This window comes from Schistocerca nitens, chromosome 1 (genome assembly GCF_023898315.1).
Source record: "Schistocerca nitens isolate TAMUIC-IGC-003100 chromosome 1, iqSchNite1.1, whole genome shotgun sequence".
Lineage (NCBI taxonomy): Eukaryota > Metazoa > Arthropoda > Insecta > Orthoptera > Acrididae > Schistocerca > Schistocerca nitens.
In genome coordinates this window covers 1,182,116,391-1,182,131,031 of record NC_064614.1, presented here as the reverse complement: position 1 = coordinate 1,182,131,031, position 14,641 = coordinate 1,182,116,391, and the positions used below count along the sequence as shown (strand labels likewise).

Genomic DNA, 14,641 nt, shown 5'->3' with positions numbered 1-14,641 from the left:
TTCTTGAAACATGTCACACTAAGCAAACTAGTGCAGTATTTCATTATTTAAATAATGAATGACAGCAGCAACCTTTACAAAACATCAATTATGATGTATGTAATTGAGCCAAACGTTCCTACTTCCCAAATAGTTACCAGTTCCAGTTACAGCAACGGTTCTTATTAGATAATAGACCTTTATTAGATAATGACAAGTGTTGATGCCTGTTATGTACATATGTCCTACATCAAGTGCAAAAATGCAAGAGGGGTATCCCACAAGTAACATTAATAGCTTAAAACGTTATTTCCCACATTTTACATTTTCTTGCATTTTACACAATTTTTTTGAAGTCCCTTGAAATGTGTACAAGTGGGGTTTCACTGTACTGTGCACTTCTGTACAAAGAGGTGCAAAGCTGCTTTGGCTAAGGCCCTATTAAAAGAACTTTAACCTGGCGATCCTGCACACAGGGTTAAGCTTTGCAAATGGGTTTTAACACAAGTGCATGACAGTGAAATGGATCCTTACCTCATTCTGTTTTCAGACAAGGCTTTGTTCGATTTACAAGGACATGTTATTTCCCAAAACTGTCAACACTGAAGTGCAGATAGACCTGTTTTGCTTCATAAGAAAACCCTTCACTATCAGAAAATAGGGGTGTGGTGAGCAGTTAGTGGTGACAGAATAATGGGCTCATTTTTTTTGTTAATGACACAGTTACAAGTGAAAGATACATACAGAACATTGTGAGACTGTTTAATGAACTGAGCTGAAGCTTTGCATTTTTTGACAGGGTTCAGCAAAGGCTCATATGGCCAATATTTCTTTGCATGCAGTTTACAATGTGTTTGATGAAAGAGCGGTTAGCAACAATATCTGGTCCGCTGGAAGTCCTGATTTTGCTCTTTGCAATTTTTATTTGTGAGGTGCACTGAAGTGTACACATCAAATCCGCACACGATAAAGGAACTCAAAGATTACATCAGGGCATCAATTAATTCAATATCTCAGAGAGAAATCATGTGATTAATCATTCCTTGAGTAGATGTCAGAAATGCGTGGAAAATAATGGCAGACAGTTCCAGCATCTCATTGCGTGACATGGGTGAGTACAAAATTCATTTGCTTATATTTTAAATTTTGTCGTACCGCAGCATTAGACGGGCGACACGGCGTCCGATTGCTGGGCAACAGAACGCTCGCTGCCTGGCATCTCCTGCACCATACAGGCAGTCATCAGATAAATGGAACACCCTGTATTTAGAAGGTTACTACACATTCCAGTGCACAGTAAATTCTGTTTGTCAAGGCACTGAAAATGCAAAGGAAGATGCATGCAGTTGTTTGGTCTGTACCTCATGACTGAAATGTTGAAACTTGAAGGAAGAGTTTGAGATGTAGGTTTGTTCCAAAGACTGCTTAGATGTGTAACACATAGTTTATTTCAAGTGATCATTCACATTCTAAACGTAATGTCATGCTTACAGATCATGCCTATACTGGGAGGAGGGGCAGAGGCAGAGGGAATGTTAATGATTTGTTTTGGGAGAGAAGGGACACACACGATAATTGCCCTCACAAAATCACAGTTGATGTTTGGCAGACACTAAGAGAACACTTAACAAAATTCTGAGTTGATACAGTCATTACTGCAAACACATTGCCCGAGATATTTTGAAACTCCAACTTTGAATATTACATCACTGTATGAGCTTTTCTCAAAGGGATTCTTGAAACTACAGCAGAATCTTATTAGTGTGTTTTGAAAGGATCACAGATTTTGTATGTAATAAGTGTGAAAACGTACTACCGAAAAACAACTAATTCGGTAACTACTTTATTTTTTCGGCATGGAAAACATGTAATTAAAAGTAGCTCTTTTCGGGTAATATGCGATCTTTTAACACCACACTTCCTGACAGGCTCTATCAAATTCTACTTCTAAATGCACCTTTTTGAGAATACATTCAGAATATCACATCCAGGAACTCAAAACCATGCATTACTATATCATATGCAAAAATATTTTAAATATAGCAACACTGGCAACATCCAAGCTGCTAGAAATGTACACTTAAGCCAACAGCCTAATGGAATGGAGGTACATTACATGATGCAGGAATACTGCCTCTAGCCTCCAAAATATGAACCCTTATTTTAGGAACACACCTAAAAGACTCCGATATAAACATTTGATTTCAATTTGAGTCTTTTTTATACGTGACTATGTACCTGTGTACACACTAAATGTTAATTTGATTAACATCCAATTTAAATTTTAACGCAGATAACACCACCAATACTGTTATACAACTCAGATCATAACATTATGTAGAAATAAAGTAACTGGTTAATACAGAGAAATATGAACCTAGCATGTAATGATTTTATTGATTCACAAAGCAAGGCAGAGTTTAGACAGATGTCATTAATAAAAAGGAACATCATTCATTTTGCTTTTTCCCCCATTTGTGAACCATTGCTGATAATATTTATTGTCATTGCTAAAACTGTTGGTATATTGTACATGTTCTAACTACACTACACTGCGTAGTTCTGTCTTTCTTCTTGAAGGACATTTCAATTGTTTCTTGTTTCTCCTGTCCCAATTTTAATATCATACTGACCATCTTTGTTAACACATTCAACTTCAAAGTTTAACAGATAATGTTTAATTGTGTCCACAGCTTCAATGGTTTTCGACATTGTACGAACTGAAGAAGATTATGTTTCATCCTCATCTTCTCTTAGTTTCTCTGCCATCTGCTCCTGCAACACTTTATCAACTGTGCTGGACTGACAGATGGCGACACAATCACACCAATATAAGCATCGAAGCTAAGGCATGTGGTATTTTCATCTTGCCCCATTATTTGCTGCCGCTGTTCAGCGGCAATTCCATTGTTTTCTGACATGATGCTTTCTTCTGCAATTTCAGTGTTTTCCGATGAGATCTCTCCCAGTTCGATTAAAGTCAGCCATCTGAAGACAGTTTGATATTGTGCTTTCTCACATGGAATCCCACATATTTCTCACAAAGTGCATAACATCCGTCAACATCACTTTTCTTGCATTATGAAGACAGGCCAGCCTCTTCTGTACAAGTATTTTTCTGTATTTTTGTTTCATGCCTTTTATAATGTCTTGGTCAGAAGCCTGAAGGTGGCTTGTACAACTGGCAAGAAAAAAAACCTACATTTGTATTACAAAGATACAACGTATCTCAAGAATGTGCCACATTAATCAATAAAAAATGATGATTTACCTGTTTCTGACTCCCAACCCTGCACTCCAAGCACACAAATATTTTTCAAATAAACTTGTTGTCAATCTTGCTTGATCCTATTAGATGCATATTTGCAGCAGGAATGTCCACAATTGTATTTTTGAAACCTCGGGGATTTTTCACCATATCAATGTGGAACATGACAGAACAGTCAGCCTTTCTGCGTCAAATCTTCTGCCGTGGCATTTCTCTCCTCTGAACTCAGTGGTTTTGTCAGGCAGAAGATGTAAAAAAAAAGGTCCAATTTAATCAGCATTACAAGTTCCATTTAAACTTTACCACTCAATGATAGATGGAGGAGTATTTTACCATAACTCAACAATTTCAATAATAAAACTTGCAACCCCACCTCAAAACAGATTTATACACCAAACTGTTGGCTCTTACACCTCCTGATCCAACCATTGGATGCCTTTAGATCTTAAGAGTCCCAACTTTTGTGCCAAATATGTAGCTTTAGCATAAATCACAATACCATCAACTGGAATGTTCGATGTGTGAGCTTGCTTAAATCATTTCAGTAAGACATTTTAAATTTCTGGAATCTGATAATCATACACACATCCTTGTTTGCAGTTTCCTCCTTCCACGCATGCAGCTTCAAATATTTTTCACTTTCTCATTATGTTTAATGTCAACGGAGGAATGTTCAGTTTTCGTGCAATATCAACGTGTGGATTTTTGTCCACATCCTGAATACTGTTCCACTTTTCTTCATTATTGACTGCCTCACTACCTTCTTATCCATGGCATATCTGTACACTTTTTGACACAAAAAAGAAAATCGTCCACTGAGATTTAATCAGACACTTAAGTCATGTTATAGTACACAGGATTATATAGCAACTGAGTTACATGTGGTTTATCATTTATGTTGGCTGTTACAATATTGCTCCTGCTTCTGATCAACACTTGACAGGTTTAAAGTCATTGGAGCTACTGCCAACATACAAGAACAACAGTACTGTACTATACTATACTTCCATGTGTTAAATTGGTCATTTCTACCATAGCTTATGGTGGTCACAGTTGATGGAAAGGGGGGGGGGGATTAAATTTGAACACACTAAGTGGGGAGGGGAAATGTATAAATGAGACACATTAACACGCGTTTAATGCAATTGGGAGAGGGACGTACGGTGCAGGAAAACGCAGTAATGAGGAACATATTAACAAGATTCCACTGTACAGTTTAAAAGCTTAAAATGAGTTATGGAACCTATTTTAAGCTGCACTGCAGCTTCATACAAACCAAAACATGTCGGAGAGAGAGAGAGAGAGAGAGAGAGAGAGAGAGAGAGAGAGAGAGTTTTTGTGGGGGGAGGGGTCTATTGTTGATGAAGGCCTTAATGGCCTAAAGCTTACTTTGTTACAAGTAGCAACTTTCCTTCTCATGATATTGTTAGTTGTCTTTTCCCAAGTCAAGGACATTCTTTTGGGCAATATGAAAGGAACGGAGGTCTGATTAAAGCAAAAGGAAGAAAGACGAAACATTCCCACTGCAATGCCCTATTTACCAGTGATGGTGATGTGCAGAAGTCCACACCTTTTACTGTTCTGAAGGACAGAAGCAAAAGGAAAATGGTCTTGGGAAATATGTCCTCAAGAAACCTATTGCCAAGAGAACTGTTTAAAATTCAGAAGTATTTTATTCTGAAATAAAAAAACAGATGATTCTGTGCTAGGTTCACTAGTGTACAAAGATCCACAAACTATTCTGACTTTGTGAACAGAAATGAAGTAATGGAGTGTTGAAAAGCCCAGTCTACCAATAGTGGTGTTTAATCCACTGAAGCTAGAAAAAGGGCAGTATTGTCAGGGATTTATTTAAGCACATCGATAATGGAAGTAGTTCGTGGTTACACAATATCCTTGAATATAGTCGCCAGCAACCAGACATTTTGAAAATAGACATTCACGTAGGGCAAGAAGAGGTCCTTCAGTAACTAGAAATTATGCCAGAGGTACTGTCCATCATAATGTGTGGATCAGAGGACAAAACAGTGGTATTTTATTTTTATAATTGTGTTTTGTTATCAATTTACTTTATGCTACTTATTTTTGCATGTTGCTGACGGTTTCCTGGTTGTAGGTATTATTAAGAATAATATTGCTGTTATGAACTAACATTTTTAGGGTAAAAATAACATCTGATGAAAAAAATATTTGCTCACCGTAACATACTGAGTTATGAGAAAATAGCCAATCAATTTTTATCAGAAATATTTTTTGAGCTCAGTTAAAATATCTACTATTATGAAAATACAACAATGAAAACAATTTTTGACGAAATCTGCCCTATGCACCCTCTCACCACCACCTATAACAGCCCTGTAATTGGCAAAACATGTACTATCAAAGGAAGAGCCACCTGCGAAACAACATGTCATATACCAGCTGTTATGTAAACACTGTTCAGCCTTTTACACCTGCATAACTACCACCCAATTATCAATTAGGATGAATGGTATAGTTGGAGGGTGTATACTGGTAACACTTAATATCCGGTTGCAGAGCATGCTCTACAGCATGACAATCGTGACCTCTGTGCCTGTTTCACCGCATGCACCATTTGCATTCTTCCTCAAGACACCAGTTTCTCAGAACTCCGCAGGTGAGAGCTAGTGCTACAACATGTTCTTTGTCCTCGCCACCCACCTGGCCTTAATTTACATTAATATGTTCTGTCTCTTAATTTCTACACAGTAACTACTACTTTCTTCACTCCATTTTAGTTTTCTACTTCTTTCATTGTCTTACCCGTCCATTTTTCAGTGTCAGATTTTGTCAGTTCCAAGTGATGTATCTCGACACTGACAAAGCACTGTGAAGCTCCCATGAACTAAAAGCAATGTTGCATGATAGAGAGCCACATGCATGGAAGGATAGTGGGCAGCACTAAGTAAGGTGTTTCCGGTTCGGGAAATGAGGATGTGAATTACTGCAAGTGGACAATTTCAGCAAAGTGTGCCGCAAAACATTCGGCAAGTACCATGGGATCAGTGCAAATCATTCCATTGACAGGTGTGCCAGGAACCGCCGTGGATGGTGGATGGTCGCAAATGCGGGTGACTTTAGTCCATACTTGGAACAATGGGATGCGGGATCACAGACGACACATATTGCTCCCAACAATCCTGCTTCCTTTTCTTTATTAACAACCGAGTTTTCTCCCAGACTCTATTGAACACTATTAAATTATTCATAAACAGGTGGAGCTTGTGCCGTTGGAACACCCTGCGGCATTCCATGATAGCTATGGCTGTATCTTCAGACAACCATGGCAACGGCGGGATGAGCCGGAGAGTAGAGTATCGTTGCTCCTGCAGCATGAATAGTAGCATCCCATACCACTTTGTCGATATCAGTCACATGACTGGCTACAAATGTGGCTGTAGAGGAGAGAGCCTGCCAGTCAGCTTTCCAAAGTGACCAACATGGAGCATGTTCCAGATGTCTGAGTCGAGAGGGAGAGAACAACAGCAAAATGGTCACTGTCACAAAGGTCATCATGGATGCATCAATGAATCATGGATATGATATTTGGGCTGTAAACTATGAGATCAACAGATGAGTATGTTCTGTGGGCCACACTGGAATGTGATGCAGCTCCAGTGTTCAGCAGGAACACGTCCCACTCTATAATCCTTGGGTTCATTCAGGATGCAGCAAACAAGATGAACTCCACGCCGCCAGAATGCACCTCTTCATCAGTTTTTAGCGTTAGGTCCCAATGGAAGATAACACCTTGAATTCTATTTAACCTGTTTTGAGGAGAAATGATGACAGGGATATACATGGTGGCTTTGTTACAGCGAAAGATTTGCCTTCAGTCTGGGAAAAAAACCAAGAACTCAGCAAACTGTCCACTTCCATTTCTCCTTACCTGGCTCCCAATATTACTAACTCCAATTGGAGGCTCTCCCCATTGGCACCACCCCACCAATCAAAGGCCTCCTGACATAGCAGCCACTGCCCGGAGTCCTGATACCCTGAAGTGGATGGGCACCTACTCCTTGGCTGACAGGCTGAGGTTACAGCTCAGGACTCAGCAGTGCAATCCCCGCGTTGTCCAGGTGCTACCACCGAGAGGGTACATCACAACTCCCCAATAACAGACTGGCTGCTGCACTGGATATCAGGTGCAAAGATAGATCCACTTGATTTGTAGGTGCAAAAGATAACAGTGCACAGTGGAGAGCTGGTGCACATCCGTAAGGCGACCTTCCCCAAATGACCCGCACTTCTGTAAAAGTTGGAAAGCGGAGGTCAAACCCAAACTAGGGACCAAAATTTAAAAAGCCAGAACAGGAGGGGGGGGGGGAGGGGGGAGGATTAAAGGGAAAACCTTCGGAAGTCCAAAGAACAGTCAAAACACCAAGGTAAAAATACTACCAAATAAGACAACTCCTATTTGTTGCCTCAAAACAGGCAAGAAATGATCGCAAGTCTATTCTAGCCCCCAACACTGCAGGGGAACCTTTCTTCCAGAAAATGCCTCAATTTTATGATGGCTCCACAACAGTTAAGTTGTTAAACTATACTTTGAGTATTTTTGTACAAAGCCCTCTGTTTTGAGTGTGTTGTTACTAAGTAATAGGATTTTACCTAAATTACTAGCCCCAATTATCTTTGTATTGCACTGAAAATATCTGCACAACAGCAAAACCAACGGAATGTGCTGTGTGTGTGTGTTTGGAAATGAACTTGTTCCTCTCAGTAACTGTACTTGCTACTCACAAAGCTAATGTCCAGTTTACCTTTCAACCTTAAGCTTTCTTTCAGTACTACCTAGTTCTGCTGCAGGTTTGTTTTTCTGACAGCATTAGTTATATGTTAACAGTCATACACAGCTCATTTATGTGTTCAATGAATGAAATGGAGCAGCAGCACAACAGCACTATACTGAACTACTGCCACAATGATGGCAATCACATCCCAGTGCTTCTGCATCTGTATGATGGCTCCTACAGTAACTATTTTTGTGTTTTATGTTTCAGTGGTTGTGCGTATAGATTTTTCATTGTTGTGAAGGTATTTTCACATAAAAAATGGAGTAAGAAACAGAATAAACCAACTACATTATTACTATGTAATGGCATCATTGGAGGCTATAGATCACCGATATCGAAACATTCAAAAATTTCCCTTAACAACTGGCAAAATTTTATCAGTGAGGTTTGGGTTCACCTCATTACTAAACATTAACTTAAATTTAAAATCATATAACCTGTTTATACTGGCTGGTAACTGAATCCTTACATCCAAAGAAACTCAAAAAACGAACTATTACAGGGACGAGGAAAAAAATTCCCGAATTTTTCACGAGTTTCCTGGTTAAAAATACACTTTCTCCCAGATGAAAATAGATTTTCAAATATATCTTCATTTTGTGGAGCACATCTTTCTGAACAGTCTGATACATAAAACAAATGTTTGAGGGAACGTAAGACATATTATTTGGTCTGTGTGCCGAAGTGCAGTGCCACGCCTCTTCATACAGCATTCTTCCATTGCACGTCTCTGTATTTCGCTCTGTGGAATTCAAACGTGTAATATTTTGTAATGGGTGCCATCAAAATACATTCAGGCCAGTGGAAATTAAAATGTCCTGTGGTGCCTCTCCTGCACCCAGTCGGCCAGTTTGACATCCTGTCCTCTTTAAAAAATCTTGCAATTAATACTGGCTGGGATTATTTGTAACTGGCAGAACAAGAACTCATCAGAAAATTTGCAGTCTTTACTGCCTATTAACTAATAACTTGCTGTTTTGTGTGACATAAAATTAAATACAGGATACATAAAACGAATAAAGACAAGAGACAAGCAAGACAGTACACATTTCTTCAATCCTTAAGTCCTAGCTTTTTTTTCCTCTAATCTTGCCACAGCTTTATATGGCATACTTTCCTTTCTGGAAAAGAATCTATTACTTCATGAAAGTTCGTCCACGTTTTGCTACATGAAAAAACGAAATGTCTTTGTCTAATACTAGAAAAAGCTGTTAATACAAATAGTACCCAAGGCTGGTGTGGTTTCCCAATCTGATTACGTGTATTTTGTCACTGTCTGCTAGACAAAACGAAATAGGCCCACCTAATATTGCAGCAATTGTTACACACACCAAATAAACGAGACTGTTTTGGCACAAATGGTCATTTTTATAAGATGACAGAATATAATTCATAAAGTACCAATATCAAATGCCTATTAGGCCTACTACAAGCAAAAAGCTTTATGTTAAAGCTTCACATTTCATTCATACTCTCCAGCTTCTGAAGCATGAGATCAAAAAGTAGTAGTACAAAATTTTTTACATAAATTTGGAATCATCGTATTCTTCCATAATTTGTGTGAGCCCCGTTTCTTCTCCTTCCTCATTCTAACAAACAATCTTGTCATCACTAATTCTGTAACTATTCCTGCTAGTGTCAAATTTATTCTCTGGTTAACTTCACTAACCTTGCCACAATGACCGGTTTAGTTATTCCGAAATTTATTCTCCAGTTCGGAGTTATTACATGTTCGTACAATGCATTTTCCGTGCTACCCCCAGAATAGAACTTTAGCGGCTGCTAGCCAGGGACTGTATAACTGGCCCTCAGTAGTATAGCGGTCTGGCCAAAAAGTTTTTGCCAAAATTTCGTTTTCTTGGTTACACGGAGAAGACAATAGGTAATCTTTGTTGCCCGTTATTCCTGTCAGTCATTTATTTCCGCTCTTGTAGCCTGAATCTATGGAATTCTCTAGTAATTATAACAATGCTGATAACTTGCAAACCCCGTCAACCAAATAAACAGCGATTGTCATACACCCTTTCGGCTTTATTCGCTCAGCTCTTATATACCCGTCCATTTTGTCTACAGGAAAGTTTATTTCTAGATGCGACGGGGATTCCCCTGGCAGAGATATCACGCACACTATGCATGCATTAAAAATCAATTTATGATTCATTTAGAAATCAACTTAGAATTTGGCCAAAAATGTTCAAAAACCAACAGAGATGAGCCCAAAATCATACGAGTAATCGATAGACCCACGTGCGCTGGATGCTAGGCGCTTTTCCTCGATAATATGAATTTGATGCCCCCTGGCATCATTTTAGCTTCTAATAATGGAGGCAAAACACTGAGTAATAAGAGTGAAAATGGAATGTGTAAATTCATAGACAATCATAATACAACATATATGTGAAACTCAAGAACAAACCTGATCCATCACTTTTCTTATTTGTGTCTATTTTTCTTTTGCGTTCTGTTTTCTCTGGGGGAAATTCATCCTCTGAGACAGCTTCAGTCTCTGGTAGGTCTGTGGTGACTGCTGGTTCTGGCAGCTCTTCATCAGAGACCGCTTCTGTCTCCAAAGGTTCTTTTGAAGTCTCATTTGGGAGTTCATCTTCAGAAACCATTTCAGTGTCAGGCTCAGCAGGGAATTTACTCTGTAATGTCATAAGCACATTTTATGAGACCAGTAACACATGATATTTGATAATCTGATGCAATCACATGCAACTGCTCATTTAACGAAAAATCCATAGCCAAGGACTGGAAAGTCCTCCAGGGCACACCAGAGGAAGGGGGGGGGGGGGGGGGGGAAGTAACCCATTGAATTACAAGTCATGTTACTGACATCACAATTTTTGAACATAACTGTGTTTGAATGTTATAGAATATCACTAAGAAAATGTCTATCGGCAGTCAGAATAGATTCAGACAAAATTACTCTTGTGAAACACAACTAGCCTTTACTTACACAATGTAATAAGTTCTATAAACACGATGTCTCAAAAGTTGATTTCAACTTCCTAGATTTCCACAAGGCTTTTTACAATTTTCACACCAAATGGCTTCCAGTGAGACTGCACACCTATGGAGGATCGTCTCATTTGGGCAAGTAAGTTTGTGATTTCTTGTCAGAAGGGACACAGTTCATAGCAGCTTACAGGAAACGACTGAGCGAAACTTAAGTGATAACTGATGTTCTCCAAGAAACTTTTCAGGCCCTCTGCACTCCTAATCTATACGAACAATTTGGCACACAATGTGAGCAGCCGTCTTAGATTGTCAGCACACAATGATGTCATTTACCATCTAGAAAAGTCATCAGATGATCAATATGAATTAAAAAATGATGCGGAAAAGTTGTCTGCATGGTGCAAAAAGCGGACACTGATGTGAATAATAAACGAATAGTGAGACATACCCCATATGAAAACTAAAAATACTCCATTAATTTTGGTTACATGACAAACAAAAAAAAAATTATACACTATTGATTAAACTAAATACATAGGGCTTACAGTTACGAACAAATTAAACTTGAACCATCACACAGAAAATGACGTTTATTAAAAATGAGCAAAAAACTGCATTTTATTGACAACACTTAGAGGATGCAAGAAATCTACTGAAGAGACTGCCTACACTACAATGGCCCATCTCTTCTACACTGTTGCTGCACGGTATGGGATCTTTACCAATAGGGTTGATGGTGGACATCAAAACACTCAAATATGGGCAGTTCATTTTGTATTATTTTGAAACAGTGTAGAGAGCATCACAGATGTGATACGTGAGCTGGGATAGCAATCACTAAAACAAAGGCGTTTTTCACTGCCGTGAGATCTTTTCACAAAATTTCAATTATCACCCTCTTTCTCCTCCAAATGCACAAATATTTTGTTGGGCCCACCTACACAGGGAGAAGTGATCATGTTGTTAAAATAAGAAAAATCAAAGGTCACAAGGAAAGATTAAGATATTTGTATTTCCCCACAGTTTGTTCTATTCTAAAGTTGAATGTTCAAGAAGCAGTTTAAGTGGTTCTGTGGACCCTCTGGTAAACACTTGGATGTGAAGTGCAGAGTAATGACGTAGACAGAGTATTTAAGTGCTTCTAAGTTCTGTGCTAGCACTTAGTCTGATGAAAGTAGTTTTACAAATAATTTGGTAATAAACATCAGCTTTCTTATTTTTTTAAACCAATTTGTTTTATTGCTATATTTTAACATATAACTTTGCTAAAGTGATGTGTTGCCATATATCTACCTAAAGGACGAGTGGTGACTGCAACATTTGAAGGTATTTTTATTAGATAAGAAATTTAGGATGGCAGACTGTATGGAAGTTTTTGTCATAGTGTCTAAATGGTCAGTGATGGACACAGTGCATCCTCAGGGAAGGGCAGCAGCTGCAGCTTTACAACATTGTGGAACCTACTGGTCATTCAGTTATTCTGTGCTGTCGTGGCTTACAGATGGGAGTGCAGCATGGAAAAGAGCATGCTGTGACAATACTGCTGCTGCCAAATTACAACAGAAAAATCTTATCTGTCGAACCGCTATTCATTCTGTTTGTATCTCGAGTTGTCAGTTTTGACATTTCACAATGAGATTATTGTGGTGCTCCACATTAAGAGTGTTAATATGAACTTTGAATCTTATTTGAGAGTATAAGTCACATTAATTTGAAGTCTCGTTTATTTTTGCCATTGGATATTACACTGTGCGCCTGACTTCCAGCAACTACTGCAAAATTTGGAAAACAAAAGAGTTTTCAAGATAGGTGGACATGACATAACAATGTGAGTGAATTAATATCCTAAAATTATTGCTCTGTGCAAACTAGGCATCTAAAACCAATGGGAACACTGCACCGACAATGAATAGACAATACAAATTAAAAATAAGTAACTCTTTGTACTCTCCTCCCGGTGGTAAGATTTCTGTGTCTATACTTGTGCAGTTCACATTGCCACACACAACTTCAAATCCTTCACCTAAAAGATACCTCATAATAACTAAAATACACTAAATATGTAGACTTTTTTATCTGAATATCACTAACCTCCTTCTCTTCTTTTACTTTTTCTTCTTTAGAATCAGGTTCCAGCTGCTTGTCCACTGGCAAACTAGTGGTAGTGTCTGAAGTTTCTTTAGTTGACTCGTTCTCTTTCTTGAGACTTTGAATCTTATTAGCAATTTCTGCAGAAGTTACCTTTGAATCTGATTCTGATGGGCTGTCGTCTTCAGACTTTATGTGCACAGGCCTATCTGAAGTGATATCAGGTTTTGAGTCAGTATTGGTTTTTGAATCAAGTGCACCTTGGCTCTCTTCATCACTCGACAAGTTCTCAGTCTTTATCTCTGTGGTGGAACGAGTAGATGACTTTTTCTCAGTTTTTATATCTGAATTGGAACGAGCAGATGACTTCTTTTCGGTCTTTACATCTGAAGTGGGACGAGTAGATGACTTCTTTTCAGTCTTTACATCTGAAGTGGAACGAGTAGATGACTTCTTTGAGGATAGCTGTAAGTTATCCTCAGGTTCTGTAGCATCTGCCTTCCCATGTTTTGGAAATTCCGACTTTGAAGGTTTTGGAGCGTCCTCCTTTGCAGGCTCTAGAGTATCTGCCTCCAAAGGCACTGGAGCTTCTGCCTTTGCAGGTTCTGGATCTTCTGCCTTTTCAGGTTCTAGAAACTCTGTCTTTACAACTTTAGGCACTTCCACCTTTGCAAGTTTTGGCACTTCCACCTTTGCAGGTTCTGGAGCATCTCCCTTTGCAGGTTCTGGACCATCTGACTTTACAGGTTCTGGAGCATCCGTCTTTGGAACAACAGCCTCTTCAGTAGCTGCAACAAAACATTCTATTGAATGGTCAAGTTCCCAAAACCTGGCTATGTTTTAAGTGCAACTCTTATGTGGTTCCACTACTTCAAATAGTTTTATTCATGTATTTATACAGATGGGATTGAAACAATATGATTATTAAACTGTCCAAATCTGCAGCTGAAGAGTTGTGCGTAAATGAAGCCACTAACTCGTGTTTCAAAAGCCAACAATATTCCAACAATTTGGAATAAAAGTGTGCACATAAATAAAATATATTTAAATTACTGAATTACTGGCATGAGTTACATGCTAAATGTTTGCAGAATCCTAGTGAGTCATATGAGAGGCTGCTATACATTATCAAACTACCTGAATAGTTGCTGCCTTGAAAAATGTAACTACTGGGGACATAATCAACCCTCCACATTTGGGTACACACATGGGGATAGGGCACAACTAGGTAAATAGTACAATAATGAAGTTGAATTTTTAAAATGGCTCAAAATGTTCATTTAAAAAATTGACACGATTTGTTTTACAGCACAAAGCTAGCTTCTAACTTAAGCTATGCCATATGTTATTTGTGTAAACAGAATTTTGATGAACACTTCACTGCCCCTCCCTCTCCCACTCCAGACACACACACACACACACACACACACACACACACACACACACACGTCAACTTTTTAGTTACAGATGAGTCATTCAATGGCAAGTGGTCTAGATGTTCCCGCAGGACCATGGATTTTGACGAAAT

At 38.7% G+C, this 14,641-nt stretch overlaps 1 protein-coding gene across 2 annotated transcripts in view; it reads right to left on the bottom strand.

Moving 5' to 3' along the window:
• LOC126200610 (pre-mRNA-processing factor 39) overlaps window positions 1–14,641 on the bottom strand; it is an 80,797-nt gene that overhangs the window by 49,025 nt on the left and 17,131 nt on the right. For both annotated transcript variants that reach the window (XM_049936722.1, XM_049936723.1), the window contains exons 4-5: window positions 13,117–13,901; window positions 10,481–10,709 (exon numbers count right to left, since the gene is read on the bottom strand). In XM_049936722.1, the coding sequence (XP_049792679.1) occupies window positions 10,481–10,709; window positions 13,117–13,901 (1,014 nt within the window). The remainder of the gene's footprint in view (window positions 1–10,480; window positions 10,710–13,116; window positions 13,902–14,641) is intronic.